Source organism: Coturnix japonica, chromosome 1 (assembly GCF_054131305.1).
Source record: "Coturnix japonica strain WE chromosome 1, WE-NBRP24, whole genome shotgun sequence".
In the NCBI taxonomy this organism is placed as follows: domain Eukaryota; kingdom Metazoa; phylum Chordata; class Aves; order Galliformes; family Phasianidae; genus Coturnix; species Coturnix japonica.
In genome coordinates this window covers 928675-949502 of record NC_140663.1, presented here as the reverse complement: position 1 = coordinate 949502, position 20828 = coordinate 928675, and the positions used below count along the sequence as shown (strand labels likewise).

The following is a 20828-nucleotide window of genomic DNA, read 5'->3' as shown; positions in this document are numbered from 1 at the left end:
TCCACCATCCTGGGATTGACTGGGATGGTGTACTGGCAGAAAAGCTCAGGAGACAGATCTGTTGGATACCATTAATGCTTGGCTGAGAATGACCATCTCTCCAGGGAAAGGACAGGATGGGGCAGTTTCAGCTTTATTTCAGATCACTGAAATGAGCATTACAGTGAGGAACATCTTTGCCCAATATCATGCAGACCTGATGACCAATAAGATCCCTTCAGTGCATACCAGTCATATACCTCCTTCTATCCCCATGGGCTAATTATTCATGGGTGGTTTTTCAAGGATCTCAGGACATCCCTCTGCCCTGCAACTTGATGGAGGTGAACAAAGCCTTTGATATCATTGAATTCAGGAGTTTCTGAGAATTTCTGCCCTGAATCTTAGCAGCAAGATGGAAATTACCTTCACCTAATGTGACCTATATGAACCGCCTTCCCACGTATCCATCACATCTTCAGACCACTCCACATTCACCCGTGGTCCTTCTGACTTCATCTGCAACATTTGCCTTTTACTCTTCATTTTTGGGAGATAGAGAGTGAAAGCACTGTGCAGAAATGCTGCTGGGTGATTACGGCCTTGCTTATGAAGTGTTTTCTTCACTCAGTACTCAAAGTCCAAGCATACCACAAGAAACTGCAGAATTCAAGAGAAGGGAGAGTTCAGTTGAGTCACATTTCGTCCAGTTCAGAAAACCAGAAATTCAGATGTTTACACCATGACTGCCCAGATTTTGTCAACAGGAGGAGGAAGGTTGAGTTCAATGGATGGAGCATTGCCCATTGGTATGGGCAAGGGGACAGTCACTGCTTCAGCTCACAAAGATGGGTATTCACAGGGCAAGGTGCATTCCAAAAGACAAATGAGTTGACCAATCAATTCATGTAGTAATACATGCTTTCAAATCTCAAAACAAGTGGCAGCCTACACACATTGTTGGCCTACATTTTATATATCTTCACCTTTATTACATATGATGGTACTTTCCTGAGCTTTGGGAAGAGTTTTAAGTCAAACCTAGTGATGATTATCTCATTTTTTTTTTCCCACGTAATCCGCTAAGGAACAAATAATCCTCACATATCCAGCTAAACCTGGAGCTGGCCTCAGCCATCTCCACCTTCCTCTTTCCCATCACTCAAGCTCTCACCTAATATCTGTGTTGTGCTTGGGAAACATCATCCATCTGGCTTTAAACTCACTTTATATCAAGGCAGCATTTGGGATCGGGGCGGTTTGAGATCGACAGAGCGTACCACACGTTATTGAATCACAGCTGCCGCCGTCGCCAGCCGACAATCCCATTAAAGCTTAGGTCTGAGGCAGGAGGGCCCATAAATCGCTCCACTAAGTGATGAGTGCCGATAGGCGCTGGAAATGTTAACAGGATTCTGCAGTCGGAGGGTTATTACTGCCAGATTACAATCGCCCCTGGCTTTTCAAAGCTTTCAGATTTACAAAACTCCAGCCTGACATTTATCTCTTGCAAGCAACCACAAATGCTTCCATTTTCTCTGACTAACACCCAACCTTTTTGACTGAGTTGTTTAACACCATTAAGAATTTTATTGCCTCCAGTTCCTCCCCCTGCCTCACCAATAGCTCTATGACATTTATTAAGGGAACTTGTTAGCCAGTGGAAAGCCATGTAAGGTTCCAATGATCAATATTTAAATGATGGCTAATTTGTTTGCATGCCCTTATTATGTGTGATTTCCATTTGCTTCCCCAGCAGCTCCCAGTGTGCAGCCGATAACAGGTCTTCCTCTGTACAAGCGCCGAGAAGCTCACAATCAATTACCAGGTGAAATAAGCTGAATTAAGTGACATTTAGGGAAGTCACTTCCCGGGTGAGAAGTGCTTTTTGGCTCTGAGATCAAGGGGATGTGGGGCTGAAAGAGCTATACATGCCAGCAAGCAGAGGTTCAAGTCTCAGCTTCACACTTGGCTTTAAAGTAGCTGCATTTGTTCTGGTGGTGAACAAACTAGGGAGTGTTTTCAGCCCATTCTGTGTTATCCAACCATACAAGACAAAATGAATGGTGAGAGTCTCCTGTGCAATGCCCCCAAAAGCAACCAACCCTACAGTGAGGAGCTTTGTGCTCATCCCACTCCGGGAATCCATCCTTAGTCCTTGTTGCCTCCTTTGCTCTTCCAGCCTCATTGTGATGACCATGGGACAATGGGAGCCATTGCACCAGCCCCATGTGTTTGTCCAAGGTGGAATCACGGTGATCTTTTCCCACCTAAATCCCATGTGTGAGTGATTGTGGGGTTTCTCCCTGCAGCCCCCTGCCTACAGCCAATGGATGAGGGCTCCTGTCAACACTATACTCTGCGTTGGTACTTCCACCCAGCAGCAAACGCCTGTCGACCCTTCATCTTTGGGGGGTGCCAAGGGAACAGCAACCGCTTTGAAACCAAGAGGAAGTGTGAATGGCGGTGTAAAACCTCAGCAGGTGAGAAATCCCCATTGACCCTCTGATCCTCCAACTAGGAGGAAGCAGGAAAACACATCCAGGATATGCCCATCTCCATTGCCTTATGGCGTGCCACCAAGGACCAGGCTGCAAGCCACGGCAGGATGAGGGCAACTCTACTACTCTGCTTCATTTAATAAGCCAGGATGATAGAAGGATGATTTGGAGCAGCATGGGAGGAAGGTGGACAGGTCAGACAAAAAGGGGAGAAGGAGAAGGTTTTCCTCTCACCTATAGTGAAAAGGGATGTTTTCAAGGCAGAATTGCCACTTTGAATGGCAGCAGAGGCCTTGAGGAGACCAGTTTGCCCACAGACTTCTCCAGGATGGGATGCCCAGCTGTTGTGGCTTTTGACATACCCTGCCCCCCCAGGCAATCCTATAACCTTCCCCATCCATACCTCCAAGTTTCACTTGTTTCTCTAGTTTCAAGGTCTACTTCTCCTCTTGTTCCCAGTTCACTTCCCACTCAGATCCCCTCCAGCCCATCCTGAGAGCTCCTGAACATCTTCTCCCTTGGCCTACATCCATTGATGAAACAGGGTGGATGTGAGGGTGATCTGAGGGGTCTGTACAAGCACTGGGGAAAGCTTGCCATGGGGGCATTCAAGGCCGTGTTGGAGGGAATCTTGGACAGCCTGATCTGATGGCTGGCAACCCTGCCCATGGCGGGTGAGTTGGAACAGGACAACTTCAAGGTCCCCTCCAACATAAGCTATTCTATGACTGTATGAAAATAGCTCCTGCTGGCCCTGATGGTAATGCAAATGCCACTGCTGCCAAGCAGTACATGAGCTGCAGCTGAAATGCTTCCCTAGAAAGGTGCTCCTCTCTCAGTCTTTTCTCTAAATGGAAGAAACCCTTCTGAGCAGCAGAAGAAATGTATTCTTTTTCCAAAACAAATAGTAACGATAATAATAATAATTCTGATGAGGTTCAACTGTTACTTGGAGCCCACTTAGCCTGGCTAGTTCTCACATTTAGTGATCTGCCTCTATGGTGCCTCTTTGCAGTGCACCATACCTGGGTGGGAAGTCACTCTCAATGCTTTAAATCCCTGAGTAAGAAATGAGCCTCTTCATGCCCAATGCTGCAAGCTTGGGGCACGAGCATTAAATGAGCACATAGGCTCCCTGAAGTAGCTGTAGATATCTTCAGCTCCATATCTCACTTAATAGAGAGAAGCAGACACTGTGGAGTGATAGTCCTACAAACCCAGGCCAGGTTTATGTCCTTCATGGATCACCAAAAGGGTAGTGAAGAACTGGGACAGGTTGGCCATAGATGTGGTAGATCCACCATCCTTGGAGACATGAAGAGTCAGGCTCAGAGCTTTGAGCAACCTGATCAAGCTGTAGGTGTCCCTGTTCATTGCAGGGGGGAGGATTATATGACCTTGAAGGTTCCCTTACAACTCAAATGATTTTTTGATTTCTCCTGACTGACCCTAAAGAATTCCCAAAGATGACCCGGATCAGGATATTTGCTGTATCAGTGTCTGGCATGTCACAATATGACCAGGCATGGACACCCCATGCTGTCAGAGACCTCCTCAGCATTTCCAGACATGGGAGGTTCAAGACAAAGCCCATGTTACAGCCAGCCTCCAACATCCCCTTTGTTTTCTCTTTCTCATGCTTTCCGACACCAGTCAGAGGGAGGTGATCAGCTGCAGTGGCTGTGCATAAATCGAAGATAAACAAAGCTTCAAGAAGTTTCTCTGGGACATCTTGGAGACTCAGCAAACAAGACAAACAGTTTAACATGAAGAAGCAGATGCTGGGCAAAAAAAAAAAAAAAAAAAAAAAAAGATGTTGAAATACTTGTTATTATGATCAGGAAACAAATTGGTATGAGAAGAGGGAATCATCTGAGTGCTCAGGAAAGCCCAGATGCTCACAACTGCACCCTTTGCCCACAGCATGACTGTGCAAATCCAGGTGACACCTACCCGTGAGTTTATTTTTGTAAAATAAAAGTGTGTTAATGCTGCTGAGTATCATTTCTAGCTCGTAACTCAACTCAGGACTGATGACCCTATTAAGAAAAGCAGATGGAAAAGTAGAAATTGCCATTGCTCCATGTCCAATTGAATGGGCAGATTGAGCCCTATCCTGTGGCAGATAACCAGGCAAACTCCCCATGGTCTTTAGCAAGTCCAATTTCTCTGTCCCAGATTGTATGATAAGAAAGTAAATGGACTTCTCCCTACAAATCCCACCTCGAAGTCTTCAAGGAGAGATGGGGAAATCAAGTGGGAAGGTAAACCTTTGGGTTTTGGTGTCCTTGTGGGCCCAGATTAGAGGAGTCCTGTCCAATAACATCTCCTCCAAGTGCACATCATGGGACAGCGTGGACTCCTAGAAGGGCCAAAGGAGACCCAACAGCATGAAAGTCTCTCCTGTGTCCTCAAATACTCATAGTTTGCCAAAACAACCACAGAAGTGAAAGATTCTGCCTTTTACAAGAGTGAAAAAAGCACTGTCATGATGAGGTAGGAAATGCAGTGCCCAAAAACAGCACCTCTCATTGCAACATGTCTTCAAGGATTGCACTGGAGATTGCCTATCTACCTCCAAACAGCCTTGGTGGGAATGTAATGGTTAAATGAGGATTTATGGTGGAGAGGAACAGGGGGAAATAATTAGGAAATTATCAGGGGTGTTTATTAAAAGGTTGAGCTCAGATTTCCCTGGCTGAGCAGGGTTGCCTCATCGCTACAGATAGGACACCAAGATTTCCCTTGCCCACAATGTCCCTGGTTGCAAGGAGAGTTTAGCAGAAAAAATCTGTGTTCTTTATCCCTTCTGCAACCAAAATAAAACATAAAACAAACAAAAAACACGGAATTTGGTAAATGCAAGAAACAAAAGATGTGACATTTTCAGACCAACGTTTCCAGTCTCTCCCGTACTTCGGCAAGACAAAAAATATTCAGGCAACTGCATCACAGCAAAAATAAATAAATAAAACCCCTCAGAGAAGAAACAAAATGTTCCTGGCTGAGGCAAAATATTGGCTGCAGCCTCATCCAAATTAAAGCTTCGCTGTGTTTCCAGGTGAAGCCGCAGCATAAAGTGATGTTTCTGGGGAACCCGGCTGTGCAGGTGCTGCAGCCCAGGAGGCATTGCATTGAAAAAGAGCAGTCACCATACACAGGTAGGAAAATTTATCTTTAGGTGGAAACTTGCCAATGGGAACAATCTGTTGAGATGCCACAGTTTTGCAAAGAGAACATTTCAGAGCCTGAAAAGAGATGGAGAAAAGGGACTGGGACATAGGAAGGGCATCTCCATAGTGGCTCATCCACATTGACTTGGGCTGGGATGTCTCTGGCTGCAACATGCCATACCCTGAGTCATAGAATCATTTGAGTTGGAACAGACTCTTAAGGGCCATCTGGTCCAACTCCCCTGCAATGAACAGGGACATGGAATGATCCTTTCTGATGCAAACCAGCCCACATCTGGATTGGAACAAAAAATATTTATATGGGCAGATCAAAAACAAGGCAGGAAGATTTCCTCCATCCCTTGGCTGCTCCCCCAGAGGCCCCAGGCCCACATTTCTTTGTCCACCTATCAATTTTACCAGGGCATTGGGGAAGAGGAGGGTGTATTTCTGTGGGCCAGCAAAGCACTTGGCAGGCATGTTATGCTGACATCAAGTCTGAGGAGGAGATAAGCAGTGGTAATTGCATGAAGATAATTTTTATGGCTGTGAATCAGCAGCACAGTGATGGTCAGGAGGCGGCTGTGTGTGAGCCAATGAACCTGGGACCATGGATGTGGGAGCATGGATATAAGATCTGGGACCCACCTGAGAACACAAAGAAACTCAGAATTTCTTTTTCTGCCTCATTATTCCCAGGACACTGAAGGAATGGGACAACATTTTTGCTTTTAAGTCTATTGCCATCAACTTAAATAGGGCTTCATCTCCTCACATGCAGAATTTCTTGGCAGCTTTGGGTTCCATGCTTGGCCAGGAGTGAGCATATCTCAAAACTAAGTTTGGTGGTTGGCTTGGCCAGGCTGGATGGGGATTTGAGCAACTTGGTCAGGTGTCCTTGCCTATAGTAAGGGGATTGGAACTAGACAATCTCAAAGGTCCCATCTAACCCAAATCATTTTATGATTATATGATTTAGCCACCTGGTTTCACAGTTAAGGAGTCAGGTAGAGCCTTTTGGGGTTGATTTTGCTCAGGACCCTTAAACCATGCTGACAATACAGGCCAAAGCAGCAGCTCACCAGGGAGATGGGGGATTTAACCCAGTCTTCAAAGCAGCTTGGAAGAGCTGGGGAGTAGAAACCAGTACTGTAGGCAAGTGTATAAGATCGAGCTGTTTGGTCCTCTGCTGGGTGTATTAAACGCAGCTTGAATTTCCCATCAGTGCTCTGGGAGCTTAGGCATAATGGGAAACTGATAACTTGATTTTTATTTATTTATTATTTTTTAAATACATCTAACCTTAAACGTTTATTATCAATTTGCCATCTGAACTGCTTTGGCAGGGCCAAAATATTACCGGAATGCCTCCTCGGTGTTTCCTTGGAAATGTCACGTTACTCTAATTGAGTTTCTTGAAATGATTTGATTGTGGGGTCGGGGAGACTTTTAGGGCCGAGTGATTTGCTGGCAAGCCCTTGGCTTTCCAGGTGCAGGGAGCTGGAGCTGCTCCAGACGGGGAGAAGCCAGAAGATTCCTGAACATCGCACGCTGGAGAACAGCCATAAAAAGCAAAGAGCATTGCTATGAGACCCGAGTATAGGAGGAGAGGTGCACGTTCAGGTTTTAATGCATATCAAGCCAGTTTCAATAATCTTCATGGAGTTTGCAAAGTGCTGGGTGATTTCAGAGCATGGGTGGCCACACTGTTCCTTTTGCAGCTGCAGAGCTGAGTCCGTGGGATATATGGCCATACGTGTACCGATAGCTCAAGCACACTTAGCCTCTTTGCACTGGGATTTCATCTCTGTCTGGCACATCTGGTCAGTGAAGCCTTGCAAAGAGGTGCAGGGGGAAGAAACTTGCCTGATTGAGGCATCCAAAGTCAGCAGGTAGTTCCTTAGCAACCTTGACAAAAGAAAATGGATAGTGAGAAATGAAGAGGCTGGACTGGAGTAATTGAGTAATTCAATAATGATACAATCCCTGAAAGGGACAGAATGCTGACAGCCAAGCCCCGAGCATCATCCAGCATCCTCTGGCCTTGCTGGCAGATGGAAGCAGACAGGTTGCTTGGGAGGGTGCTGACAGAAGACCCATTTTCACTCCTGCCAGAGTCAAAAGCAACAAAGAAGTTCACCACTATGTCACCAGCCTGAATTACATCCAGCGAGGTAAATTAATTACCCAGTATTTTTAGAGCGAGAGTAATTTAGGTTCTGGAGATGCAATTGGACACGGAGTTAATGCAGGCTGGACCCAAGCATCAGCAAGGTGCATCTTGCAAAAACATCCATCCTCCTCATCTGGTCCGTGTGGTGGAGGTGACTTTTGAGTGGCATCCATTGCTTTTTGAAGCAATAGCAATCACGCAGCCACTTGGCAGCACTGCTGGTGAAGGTAAGAATGCTGTCAGTGAGCACCATCCCCTGCCCGTAGCAAGGGTGGAATGACAACCCAATGACTGTGACATTGTGAAGAGGGAGGAAAAATACTGAAAATTCCTGAAAATCCTTTAATGTTGAGCAGGCAGCTCTGAGCTGGGGTGAGCAAGAGCAAAAGCTGGGATGGATGCACCTCCAGCATCATTACTGCATAGGTTAGGAGTAAAACCAAGGAGAAACACTTCTTGTACAGGAACTGGTGATTGACAAGAATTGTCTCGGTCTCACCCCAGAAACCACCAAGGAAAATTCATTCTGGTCCCTAAGGTTTTGGTTCAACCATTTGGTGTTGGGCATTTCCTACACAACACTCTGAGTCCCACCAACAGGTTTCCATATCCCCCACATATGTTCCACTATGCCCCTAAAACCACCCTAAGTACCTCCATGTAGCCCATGAAACTAAGTGGCCAGCCCTTGGCCATGACACCTGCAGCAAAGAAGTGCTGTAGAAGCAATATAACTCAAACACAGAGATGTAGTTACAATATTTCTTGCACTTTTTCTTCATTTCAGAGGTTTATTCCTACTGGAGGTGTGATATCCACATAGCTGCAGGCACACACCATGCACACAGTGTACAGGATATGGTTTAGTGGGCATGGTGGTGATGGGTTGATGGTTGAGTTGGATGATCTAAGTGGTCTTTTCCAACCTTAATGATTCTATGATCCTATTATATGAAATGCCTATTTGGAGAACATTTGGTAGGAAATGTGACACAGAAATAGCAAACAAAAACCACAGGTGAAGGCTATGTGGAAGATTTAAGATTAATATTTCTTTTCTGGTGCTATTTTATTCTTTTTCTTCTTTTAGAGGGAAATCACCAAGAACCAAGATCCATTTCATGCCCAAAAACCTGTTGATGGTAAAGCTTGGTAGTTCTTGAAGAAGTGGTTTAGTCAACAAAACTTTGACTCAACTACCAAGGTCCTACCTTAAAGTGGTGGGACTTTCCAAACCATTAACCTGACCTCTACATCCCTTTTGGAGCTGCCAAGCTGTCAGCAGGATGAAAAACCACTCCCGAAACTGTGTCATGGAGTGGAGAATCCCACCAAAAATGAGCTTTGTGGGAGAAGAAGAGTCCTTTGCCATTGGTTAGAATGAGATGGAGAATAGGCAGTCTTGAGTGTCCAACATCCACAGCCCTTAAAACGCCAATTGAATCTCAGAGGTTATTAAACATGGGACAAAGCAACTCAGAAAATACATTTTTTGCCCACCTATGGACCTACAGAGCATCCTCTATGCAGCCCTGGTGTAAAGTTTGAGCAAGCCAAAACTTTTATATGGGTATTTGGGATGTGAGTTTTGCTTCTGGTGTTCTACGACCATGAGACGCTGTGTCTTATTTTTCCCAGTAGTGGAACGTTTGTGGTGATGAAATTTTAATAAGATCCTCTCCAGCTGCCCACGTTTAGACTTAAACGATGATTCACAGAAGGAAATTGATCTTGGCAAGAGTGAGAGAGGCTGTGGAGAGGTGGGAAAGTGTCCTGCTCCTGGAGATACAGACGCAAAAAGGGAGACCTGCGAGGACACTCATGACAAAGCCTTCATTTTTCAAAGTTAGGTAATTCTTTGGAGAAACTTTGGGGAGTTTGGGCCACGTTTCCCTCCACCAGCTGCGAGCTCCTGAGGGTGCCCTTTCCTGAGGTTCATTTTTGTGCTCGGATATTTTCAGACTGTACAGGAAAATCTTCTCTCCGAGTTCTGCAAAAAGCAAAGAGTAATGCAAGGATCGGTGAGCCACAGTAGCCAGACGGTGACAGCTAAAACAGCCCAATAGAGATGAACCAGACAGCTTGACTTCTTTCATCTCTCTTCCTTAAGAACTATCCTCTCTTTCCTATTTTCCTCTAATAAAATCACCCTGAAGTCTCCATGTCTAGCTTGCAGATTTGCCTCCTTGCCCAACAGTGAAGCATTACATGGGTAAATAGCCGCAGAAATATGCCCCATCATCTGCTGGCGGTATGGGAGATGGAGATGGCTTTCACTACATGGCTCCACCAGTATCTGCTGGATGATAAGTGCATTCATCACCATGCTTTGGCTTCATTTTTAGGTAGTTTTCATCATTTGGGAAAAAAAAAGAAAAAAAAAAAAAAAGAAGAGGAAGAAAAACAAACCTAAACTAAACAAAAAAAAAAAAAAAAAAAAAACAATAACACAGTATTATATTGGTTATTAACACTACAGGATTGACTTGATTGAATTTTGAACAAGACCCATGTGTATACCCCATTTCCTTCCAATGTAGTATGTCTTCATGTCTTTGATTGCTTTTCACCCAACAACTTTATAGTCATGGGGACAATCCATCTCCAGCCTGCAGGCCAGAAAAGCAGGTTATTAATCATTAACTCCTTCCTTGTTTTTTGATCTTTGGAAACTGCTGTCCCCACATTTCCCCAAACAGGGATATGCTCAACCATGATGGACTCATGCTTGTTGGCCTCCCATGCAAAGCTACAGTCACCAAAGAGCTCAGGTGAAGTACTGCCAAACACCTCTTCAGGGTCCCACAAGACCTCCTTGTATTGAGGAAGACTTTTCACAATGTCCCCTTCATCACACACTTAGCTCCAAGAAAACATTGGAGTGGAAGGACATCCACCCCATCACAAGGGGTAGACCAATTGAAAAGCACTGATCACTATTGTGAAAGCAGCTCAGCAGACCTTATCCACTCCCAAACTGCACCTTTCATACAGTTAAATTCACTTTAGTGATGCACTGAAATGAGTTTAAGGCCCCACCACCTCTGGAAGAAAGTGGACTTTAAGAAGGGTCAGGTAATCTAATTAGCATCATACCGCTCCCTGTCCTATAACAAAGTCCTGGCAATGGCACAGCTTCCATCTTGACCTGAAGATCTGAAACTCCTGGAGATGATCAAAGCCATGAGGTCCTCGTGTCAGAGAAGTGCAGCAGGCTTTGATTTTGGGGATAGCAGTACTTCTCCAGTTTTGGGTCCATGTGATGCCAGACCCATGCCTCATGCTAGAAGAAAGAGTTCCCCCATTGATCTCCAGATTGAAGAATCCAAAATGCCCCTCAAAAGACTTCCAGTGGTTTCCTTCTGCCCTAGTGAGGCATGGGATGGTGACATCTCCTTCTGATAGGTAGGGGGACAGAGGTGCCCACACAGCATTCATAAAGCAATCATCAGCTGACCAGTCACCAAGAGCCCCCATCCCACATGGCTTTGCAAGTTCAACCCCTTTTTTTCCAACCTCAGCCCCAAAAAATCAGGGGTAGGAAGTGGGTGGATCATCCCTAACCCACTCTGAAGCATGTGGAGTTGTCAGTGGTATGAGCCCAACAGGACCTAAGGGTCTCCTGAGCTTTTTGCAAGGACCACAGCTGGTATCTACAGTCCTCAAGGATCAAGAAGATACCAAACATGTCTCTCCAAGGAAGCACAAGGGGATATAAATCCCAGCCAAGTCCTCACCACTCGCTCCAGATACAAAACTTAGGAGTTGGACCGGTCCCCCATTGATAAATAAAGTACCAGGTAACAGGGCCAACCCACGCCCTTCTCACCTCACCAAGGTTGGCCCAAGGAAGCCAAAGATTGTCAAGAATCAGCACTCCCACATCTGCAATGAGAGTAAAGGGAAATCATTTTTAATGGAGCTCCACCACGAGGGACGAGCTGGAAATAGCTCTCATGCATCAATATTTTCACAAAGCAGTGAGATGCAGGATTTCAACAGCTCAGGGATCCTGCTGCCCTTAGAGAATGCTCATCCCTCTGCAATAAATGAGGTTGGAAATGTTTTCTGGAGAGTGAGAATTGTGGGCCAGGTGGTGGTTTCCCTTTCTCTTTGCTAGGAAGGAGTCCCTCCAATGGTGTTTTTCATTCAAGTCCTTGCATTGACATCTGTAGGCAGGTTGGTTTCTGGTGACAACCAATGTTCCCAAAGGTTTGGATAACAAAACTGTCTTCCAGGTCTTAATGATGGAAATTGGAAGTTGGAAGCGTAGGGTGAAAAGAGGAATGAATTGCTGCAGTGGGTGCCAATGTGTTTCAGCCAACAGCTAGTGGTGGTTAAGGGGGAAATGCTCAGCCTGGGACAGAAAGCAATGGGGAGCTCTTGCTGTTGATAGTTGCTACATCCCAGCTTCAAGGGAAATTTCAAGGGCCTTGTGAAAAGCTCAAAGGTCTTCATCCAAGAAGATCCACAGCTTTACTTCACTCACGTTTGTGAGGGGACTCAGAGATCTTTCCCCAAGTTCAACAGGATTTGTTCTTTTCCCAGACAACGACAATTGAAGACAATGGGCTTTAAAGCCATTCAGGAGCCCACAGCCCATTCAGTCTGTGGTGGGTTTTGGAGGAATTCTTTCCCAGAAACGTGACTTTTTGAGGTCTGTCATCCCAGGACCACATGGAACAGTCCTCATTTCCAGCAGGAATCTGTGTTCATTTCCAGCAGGAATGGCCTGTGTTGGAAGGGACCTCAAGGATCACAAAGCTCCAACCCCCCCCAACCACGGGCAGGGCCACCAATCTTCTTATTTAATACCAGCCCAGGCTGCCCAGGGCCCCATCCAACCTGGCCTTGAACACCTCCAGGGATAGATGGGACATCCACAGCCTCTCTGGGCAGCTGATCCAGCACCTCACCACTCTCTCTGTAAAGAACTTGGGGAAGACCTCCAATCTCATTCTCTTGGTAGTTCCAAGACTACACCAGGATTAGGGCAGTGCTGAGACTATGGACTGACTACACCAGGAGTCCTGGGGCACTGGGCTGAGGTTTTCTTTTTGGCTGCAGACTTGGAGCAATCTGAATTTGTTCTGCTGGACCTCAGTGGGTTTGGGGAGTTTGAGGGACTGTGGACAGGGCTTGTGGGCAAAACCCAGCCAAGAAGATGCACCAGCTCCACACTTTGAGAATAAATGACTGGGATAACACTGCTGAAAACCTTGACAGGCATCCTTAGGGGCCACAATAATTCTTTGCATTTAAAATATCCTTGCACTAAGTGCAGGAAGAGTGGGAGAAACGTATCTATGTGACCCTGCAAAGCCCCAGCACTGACGACAGCCCCGTATTTGGGTGAGTCTCACCTGCTCTTTGGGTTCAGAGGTCTTTTTCTCCCCCCTCCTGTTTCTTTTTTACTTTCTGAATGGGGAGAGGCACTGCAGCCCCGTGACGTCGCCAGCTCCTTCTGATTTCATTTTAATGCAATCATGCCCAAACGAAGGCTCCACGTCTGGAGTTACGACTCAAACCCCGTGATCGCTCATTTTTATATATACACGAGGGAGGGGAAAAGCGTTTCCATAGAGAGAGGGGAAAAAAAAATATATCACAGCCCTCTTAATAACAATAAAAGAAAAGAGAGGGTGCAGAAGTTGAGGGGAAGGCGCTGATGTCTCTCTGCTCGGAGTGAGAGCCGCACGCAGCAGCCCCTTCCCATCCCAGCACCGAGGACTGCCAGGTGAGTGCCTGGATTTCATTTATTAACCAGCTTCGTTTGCACAAACTTGAAATATTTCAGTGCTCGGGAGATCAGGTTCCACATCTTTCTGCAAGAAAAGAATAAAAATGGGATAGGGAAAAGTAGTATGACTGTCTCCAGAATAAATAGATTTGGGGTTATTATAGCAATTTTTTTGGAGGGAGATCAGGCAGGGGAAGGGTTTGGATATGCTGGGAGATCAGAAAGTGGGAATATAGATCACTGCTATGGGTAAAGGGATGTGGAGAGGAGGGCGCAGCCTTATCCTCACCAGGTCAGCATGGGTTTGGAGCCCTGGGAATCAGCATCTCAGGAGAGGTTCATTGGGGAAGCAACATCAGACAGAAAGAGTTTAAAAGTCTACAAGTCTCGTTTGCAGTATTACTTTATTCCAGACTTACATTTCTGATGGGGAAAAAAAATCAGCTTTATGCTATACCTCTGCTGTGGATGATACAGCTCTGTCCCCACTTTGCCGGAGCTGCCGTGCTGCAGTGATTCACTTTTCTCTTTCAAATCCAAGAGGAAGAGTTGTCCATCGATGGGCACCATCCCATTATAATGCCTAGAAACTGCTCACAGGGTTCCAGCAATTCCCACTCATGGGTCACCCTCTGGCAGCAGCAGATTTCATTCCAAGTTTCTCAGGTTTGCTGCAGTTTTTCTTCTTCTTCCTGATCTTAGGAAGGAATGACCCATTTCCAGCTATTATAAAAAAAAAAGACCACCCAAAAAAAAAAAAAAAAACTTTCTGGCAGGGGAGAAAAACCCCCATGCAAAAACAATAATAACAATAATAAGCTTAAAATCAGATCTGCTGATCAGGATGCTTCATTTCTTTGCTGCTTCGCTTTGATTTCTATCCTGCCTTCCCCATTGCTCAGCCAAGGTCCCCAAAGAGGTTTTTTTCCAGCTGTGGAGCCCATTTCAGACAGGTGGGATATACCAGGGAGCGGTGAAGAAGACGGTGAGATGCTCAGCAGCAGCTTCTTATATCAGTGCAGTTCGCTGCCAGCAGCCTCACTGGCTCTGTGAGCATTTTCAGAGCGATTCCTGCTATTCCAATAGCAGCCTGGGGATGTGTAGGGTAGCAGGAAAGGGTTGAGGAAGGATGGCAATTTCCAAATTCATGTCCTGAGCCCCTCTGTTCTTCTAGGAGTTTGATGGGGTGGTCACATCATCTGGGGCTGAAAATCATCTGTTTTGGGGTGGGAGAAAAGATGCTCGCCTTGATAGGATTTGTAAGTAAAGCCCCAGGATTTCAATGTCTGACTTGGGGCTGAAGGAAAAAGATCTTCGGGTCCCAAATCACATTCATGTGGGGGTTGTGCATCTGGGAAGGGTTTTGCTCACCATCCTGCAGTAGCAGTTTTGATAATGCTGCCTGGGTCGTAACACAGCTGCTTCATACCTTTCCTTTCTCTAGATGAAGGGGATAAATCCACACTTAACCCCTTCCACAAGGGATAGCAAAAGGGCAGATTTAAGATATAAACCTGCCTTGATCTCCCTCTCCCTCTAGGGAAAGAAAGGGCAAAGTTAAGGGGATAAACTTGCCCTGATCTGCTCCTCCAAAGGGACAGCAAAGGGCAGAGTTAAGGGGGTGAATCTGCCCTGGTCCTCTCCTCCAAAGGGCAGCAAAGGGCAGAGTTAAGGGGATGAACCTGCCCTGATCTGCTCCTCCAAAGGGACAGCAAAGGACAGTTAAAGCGACATCAATTTCACAGACTCACTTATTGAAGAGCAGGTCCAAGATAGTAGTTCTCGGGGATAAGGGGGGCTGGTTGAATTTTGGAGGACATCCACCCACCCAGAAGACCCCAAGAGATGTTCCTGCATCCTGGTGACTTGTCCCGATGGCCAGAGCTTGCCGTGAGATGCTCTTGCCACAAGATGGGGCCAGAAGATTGGGAATGGAAGTCCACCTCGAGGCACTTGCAGGGTCGGGGTGACATCGGGGCTGGCCGTAGGGATGCTTGTACCATTGTTGATAAAGTGAAAGAATCCCCGCCTGGAAAAGGCGTAAACCTTTAGATGAGCAGATGGGTGCGTATACGGACTTGGAGATGGGAAGGTTTTGCAGTACGGAGGTTATCTCAAAAATGTTAACTTTTTTTTTTTTTTAATCAAGATTTTGGGACATTAAAATGATCACATTTCAAGTAGCGAGTGATGCTACTGTGTCATGATGTCAACAAAGAGATGGATGAACCTTTCACAGAGGTTTCAATTTTGCAAAACACCTTGGCCATCCTACCTAGTACTCCCAAACCCAGGGTTTGGGGGCTGAACCTTAGAGGAAGATGTCCTAAAGCAACTCGTTCCCACTTGCCCTGAATGTTAGATGGGACCTTGGGGGGGACTTGTTAGATGAACCCATGACTTTAGGATGTAAGAGGTGAGTTCTGGACTTTGGGATATGAGAGGTGATCCCATGAGTGTAGGATACAGGAGGCAAACCCAAGGTTTTGGGATGTGGGAGGTGAACACAGGATTTTAAGATGTGGGAGATGAACCCAAGAGTTTAGTAGGGAGTAGAAGGTGAACCTGGGAGTGTGGGATGAGGGAGATGAACTCAGGAGTGTGAGACATGAGAGGTGAACGTAAGACTTTGGGACATGGGAGGTAAACTCAAGACTCTGAAATAAGGAGGTGAATCGAGGCTGGATGGGGCTTTCAGCAACCTGGTCTAGTGTAAAGTGTCCTTGTCTATAACAGGGGGGTTGGAACAAGGTGATCTTAAAGATCCCTTCCAACCCAAACGATTCTATGATTTTGGGATCTGGGAGTTGAACCCATGAGTGTGGGACATTGGGATGATGAGGGGATGGTGGTGCTCTGCCCCATGCCTGCTGGGAAGCTGATGCCCATCTCTGCCCTCCTCTTGCTCTCTCCACTGGGCAGGCAACCACCATGTCCCACACCAAGCTGCTGCTCCTCCTCGCCCTCCTCTGTGCCACAGAAACCAGCAGGGCCTTCCGCCTCTACAACGCCGCCTCCATCTTCAGCTGCCTCAACGCAGCCCTCACCGAGGCCCAGAAGAGCCTCCCAGAAGAAAACACCGTCTTGGACAAGCGTGGCTACGACTACCATCCAGCAGAGGAAGCATCCGAGGAGGAGGAGGAGACAGAAGAAGAGAGAGGGAAAAGGACATTCCCAGGGGAAGGCCATTACAAATACACCTCCCAGGCGCAGGTGAAAGGGAAGACCTACCAAAACCGTGCCAAGAGCGACCGCCGCACCAAAGTCACCCTGTCCCTCGACGTCCCCACCAACATCATGAACATCCTCTTCAACATCGCCAAAGCCAAGAACTTGAGAGCAAAGGCTGCCGCCAACGCACATCTCATGGCCCAAATTGGGCGGCGAAAGTGATGCTAGCGGGGCAGGGGGTGACTTGGAGCAGGGATGGCCACACGGGGCCAATGCCCAGCGCCAACCAGTTGGTTGGAGGGGACTGACAGCCGTGTATGATATCAGTGTTGTTTATTTTTGACCCATAGAGCTACCTAACTTTCATATCTCTTTTTCCTCCTCCTTTCCTTCCCAATCTCCCCTATTCCTCCTCCCAGACATTTCCATGCATGGGGAAGAGGGTGGTGTCTTCAGCAGGGCAGGGGGACATGTTGTTTTGGAAAGGTCCCTATTAAAGCTACAGTCTCTTGAGTTTTCAATGCTTGGTTCTCCCATCACCTCTAGAAGCTTCTCATTCAGGTCCATAGCCTTTCTAAAAGCTCCCTTCAGTTCAACCTTTCCTACAACAGCCCTGGTCGTGCTCTCTCTCAAGTCTTCAAACACAGGTTGTCCCCCATCTGCAGTCACAACTATATTGGGAAGGGAAAACCTTGACTGGTCAGAGGATCATGCCCCATACCTGGAGATGTTCAAGGTCAGGCTGCACAGGGTTCTGAGCAACCAGCTGTAGATGTCGCTGTTCATTGCAGGGGAATTAGACTAGACGAAATTTAAGGGTCCCTTCTGACTCAAACTCAAATGATACTCTGGCCATGATCTCAGGAGAGATTTCCCAATTTCTCCTGCTGGGAACTATAGATTTTCAGGTTAGTTTGCAACCACTCTTTTCTCCACCAGCACTTTCATCCAAGAATCCATCACCTTTCATCCAAATTATCATTTATAAGCAACCACAGAATGCAGCATGTCTTTGCCTCTCTCCCACAGCTCAAGGTGAGTTTGGACCCCAAGAGTCACAAATCACTTCCCAGTCACTCCAGACCTACCTGCAGGGCTGTCTGTATTGTCCAATCAACCCCCACCCACATCCCCCACCATCCATCAGATCCAGGTGCTTCATTCCCAATGTACACCCCTGGTCAAACCATCCCAGCTCACCTTGATTCCCTTTACCCACTCTCCATCATGCCCCAGATCATCAAGCACCCACTTTACCTTGGGCTATATATCCCTTCCTCTCAATCCTCTCCTCTCTTCACCTCACAGCCCAGTTGCAAGATGAAACCCTCTCCTGACCTCCATCCCAGCATGTGGAGAGAAAATTGGGAGACAGAGAGAAATCTGGCCCTCTTCCTCCAGAAGAAATTTACCAAGAGCAGCAAAACAATTCCCTCCAGTCCCATCCATGTCATAGCTACAGGGAGTTCCAGGTGGGATATTACAGAGGACAGGTCTTTGGTTGAAGGGTTGGCAGATAGACCCACAAGCAACACAGCTGAATTCATCCCCAGAGAGAACACTCTTGGGCAGACAAGGCTTCTAGCTGACCCCCAGTTTGGGGCCTTAGAACTAGATCAAAAAGCAAAAATCAAATAAATCCACAGATTCTCCAGCATCTTCCCCTCCTAACACATCTCCAACAAAAAACACACCAGTGTGCCCGCAGCATCTCTGTGCAATAACCCCCTCCTGCCTGCACCCTGAAGCTGAGTTTGGGCGGGTGAGCTTATTCTTTCTGCTAGAGCCTTAGTCTACATGGCTCTACATAAATATCTACATAGCTTTGCACATCTTATGGCCCAACAATCTACATGTCCATCCCCCATGAGTATATTGAGCTGTTCAGTGGTAGACAGTGTTTGTGCCCATTTAACAGATGGAAAACTGAGACACTCATGCTCACACATATCTCCCTGGACAAAGTAAGGTCAGATATAGTCAGATATCCTCTTGTCCCTTTGTAGGTTTGGCCAGAGATGTCCTAAGATTGTCCAGGCTGTCTTTACAAAGCACAGAGGTTGTCTATAGGTGTTTAAATGTGTATGCTAGAACCAGACCATGACAACAAGCTCAAAGCTGAGCCAGGGACAACAGATAGCAGCTGATGGTGAGTGATGGGGAAAGCAGAGATCCTCCCTTTTCAGCTGCATCCCTTTGGGGACTCACCCACAGCCAGCACCGGTTTGGACAAATCTTTCCAAAATTAATCCTCCTTCTCAGCCTCTGCCAAGCGAGGCAGGAGGCTGCTCAGAGGGGCCAAGAGGCAGGCAAAGGTCAGAGGAGCCGGATTTCCCAAGGAAATGGGATAGAAATAGGAGAGCTGAAATCTCCATCAGCCACCACCTGGCTCTGGGAGCAATTGGAGCCAAAGCTTAACAGGGACAGCACTGAGTTTCAGACAGCAGTTTCCTAAAAGCTGGGTGAGGATTTGGTCTTTCCTGCCACACTTTGTGCAGGGATGGAACACAATTTCAGGTACTGCATTCAAAAGATATTGATCTCACTTTGCTGGGCAGTCAAGCGTGGGTCTACTCAGACCATCATATCCTTCTGTTTCCACTGTCAGCTCCCTTCCAGCCTCTACATAATCCTTTCCCCCAGGCATCCCCTGGCCTCCAGGATCCCCCTGACCCTCCTTCTCCTCCTCCTCCACATGCCAATGCTCTTTTATCATATAAACGCAAACCAGAGATGTTGCAGGGATTTTGGCAATTCCCCAAGGACAGTAGGTCCTGAATCCCTTCCCAGAATCAAGGAGGCCCCATGCCCATCTGACTGAGGAAGGAATTCAGGCAGTATAATGTAATGAGCATTGAGCATCTGGCCAAAAATACTCTCCTGCTGTGTGGGAAGGTGCCCGTGTTCACATCTATGAGGTCTTGGCTGGGGAAAAAAACAAAAAAACAAAAAAACAAGCTAATTTCCAGTGGTGGCCACAAGAGGTGTATCCCATATATCCCAGAACATAGAGCACCAGGAACACAGAACACCAGGGACACAGGGATCTTCCATAGTGATACATCAGAAACCACCTTCTGGGATTTCCTTCTCTGCTCTTGAGATGTCCCGTCTTGTTTTGAGACATTCTATCCTACCTTTGAGATGTCCCATTTTGTTTTAGGTTGACCTGTCCTCCTCTTTGCATGCCTTGTCCTGGGATGTGCTGTCCCACCTGTGAGCTGTTCTGTCCAACACCTCTATGCCCTATCCTGCTACTGGCATATCCTGCCCTGTTTTGAGCTGGGCCAAGAAAGGCTGTGACCAGGGACAGAGCCAACCCCAGCAACCCACATAGATCCACTGCAGCACATCTGGTGACATGGGCAGGAGCACATCAAGGCTCAAAAGTCAACCCCACACTCTTGAGAAGGATGAGAAACTCTCTCACTCTCAACAAGTACCAACAACTCCAAAAATCTGTCCTCTTCCCTTGCTGTCAGTGCCACATCCTGGCCATTCTTTGAGGAAAAACAGTTTTTTGTGAGCCCCAGAGCTGCTTAACCTCCCCATTCCACCTCATTTTCTGCTCTCCCCTTTCACAGGCCCCACCACTCCAACTGAACCCAGAAGGGGTGGTGAGATGGAGGTTCACAGAACCACAGAACTGGAGGGTTTAGAAGGGACCTCTAAAGATCATTGAGTTTAACCCCCTGCTAAAGCAGATTCGCTATGATAGGTAACCCCATAGTTGGGTTGACCAAACTATGTCCAGCGGACCATACAATAAGGTTTAGTTGCCTTCATAGAGCCAGTCCCCACACCTTAGGTGTAGTTCACATTTTAATACCTGTGTTGCTGGCCTCTGGGACATTCCATGTCAGTGAGTTTCTTGCTTTGGTGTATGCTGTATAGAAAATAAAAGCATTTTCCATTTGCAGAGTGATGGCCTGATTGGTGCCTCTCAATCCTGGTGTTACACAGTGTATCATCACCTCTCCCCACAGCTGTTTCAGGTTCTCCATCAATCCCACAATAGCCTTAATATCTCTGATCAATTTTTTTGCTATACCACATCTCATCACTATTTTGAAGGAGGGAAACTGAGGCAG

At 46.8% G+C, this 20828-nt stretch overlaps 2 protein-coding genes across 9 annotated transcripts in view; both read left to right on the top strand.

The window, feature by feature from the left end:
* The window catches only part of LOC107325293 (collagen alpha-1(XIV) chain-like), a 90453-nt gene extending 81363 nt beyond the window's left edge, over positions 1-9090 (top strand). For 4 of the 8 annotated variants that reach the window (XM_085544417.1, XM_085544462.1, XM_085544514.1 and 1 more), the window contains 3 exons: positions 1736-1807; positions 2292-2462; positions 8917-9090. In XM_085544417.1, coding sequence (XP_085400543.1) covers positions 1736-1807; positions 2292-2462; positions 8917-8966 — 293 coding nt within the window. In that variant the 3' untranslated portion in view covers positions 8967-9090. Of the gene's footprint in view, positions 1-1735; positions 1808-2291; positions 2463-4133; positions 4479-8916 lie in introns of those variants that run through there. The other 4 variants (XM_032448671.2, XM_032448736.2, XM_085544381.1 and 1 more) reach the window with 3 other exon arrangements.
* A 4269-nt stretch (positions 9091-13359) lies between these two features.
* On the top strand, positions 13360-20656 carry UCN3 (urocortin 3). Its single transcript, XM_015859981.3, has 2 exons — positions 13360-13563; positions 16489-20656. The coding sequence occupies exon 2, from the start codon at positions 16498-16500 to the stop codon at positions 16957-16959; it is 462 nt and encodes a 153-aa protein (XP_015715467.2). The 5' UTR covers positions 13360-13563; positions 16489-16497; the 3' UTR covers positions 16960-20656.
* The last annotated feature ends 172 nt before the right edge of the window (positions 20657-20828 follow it).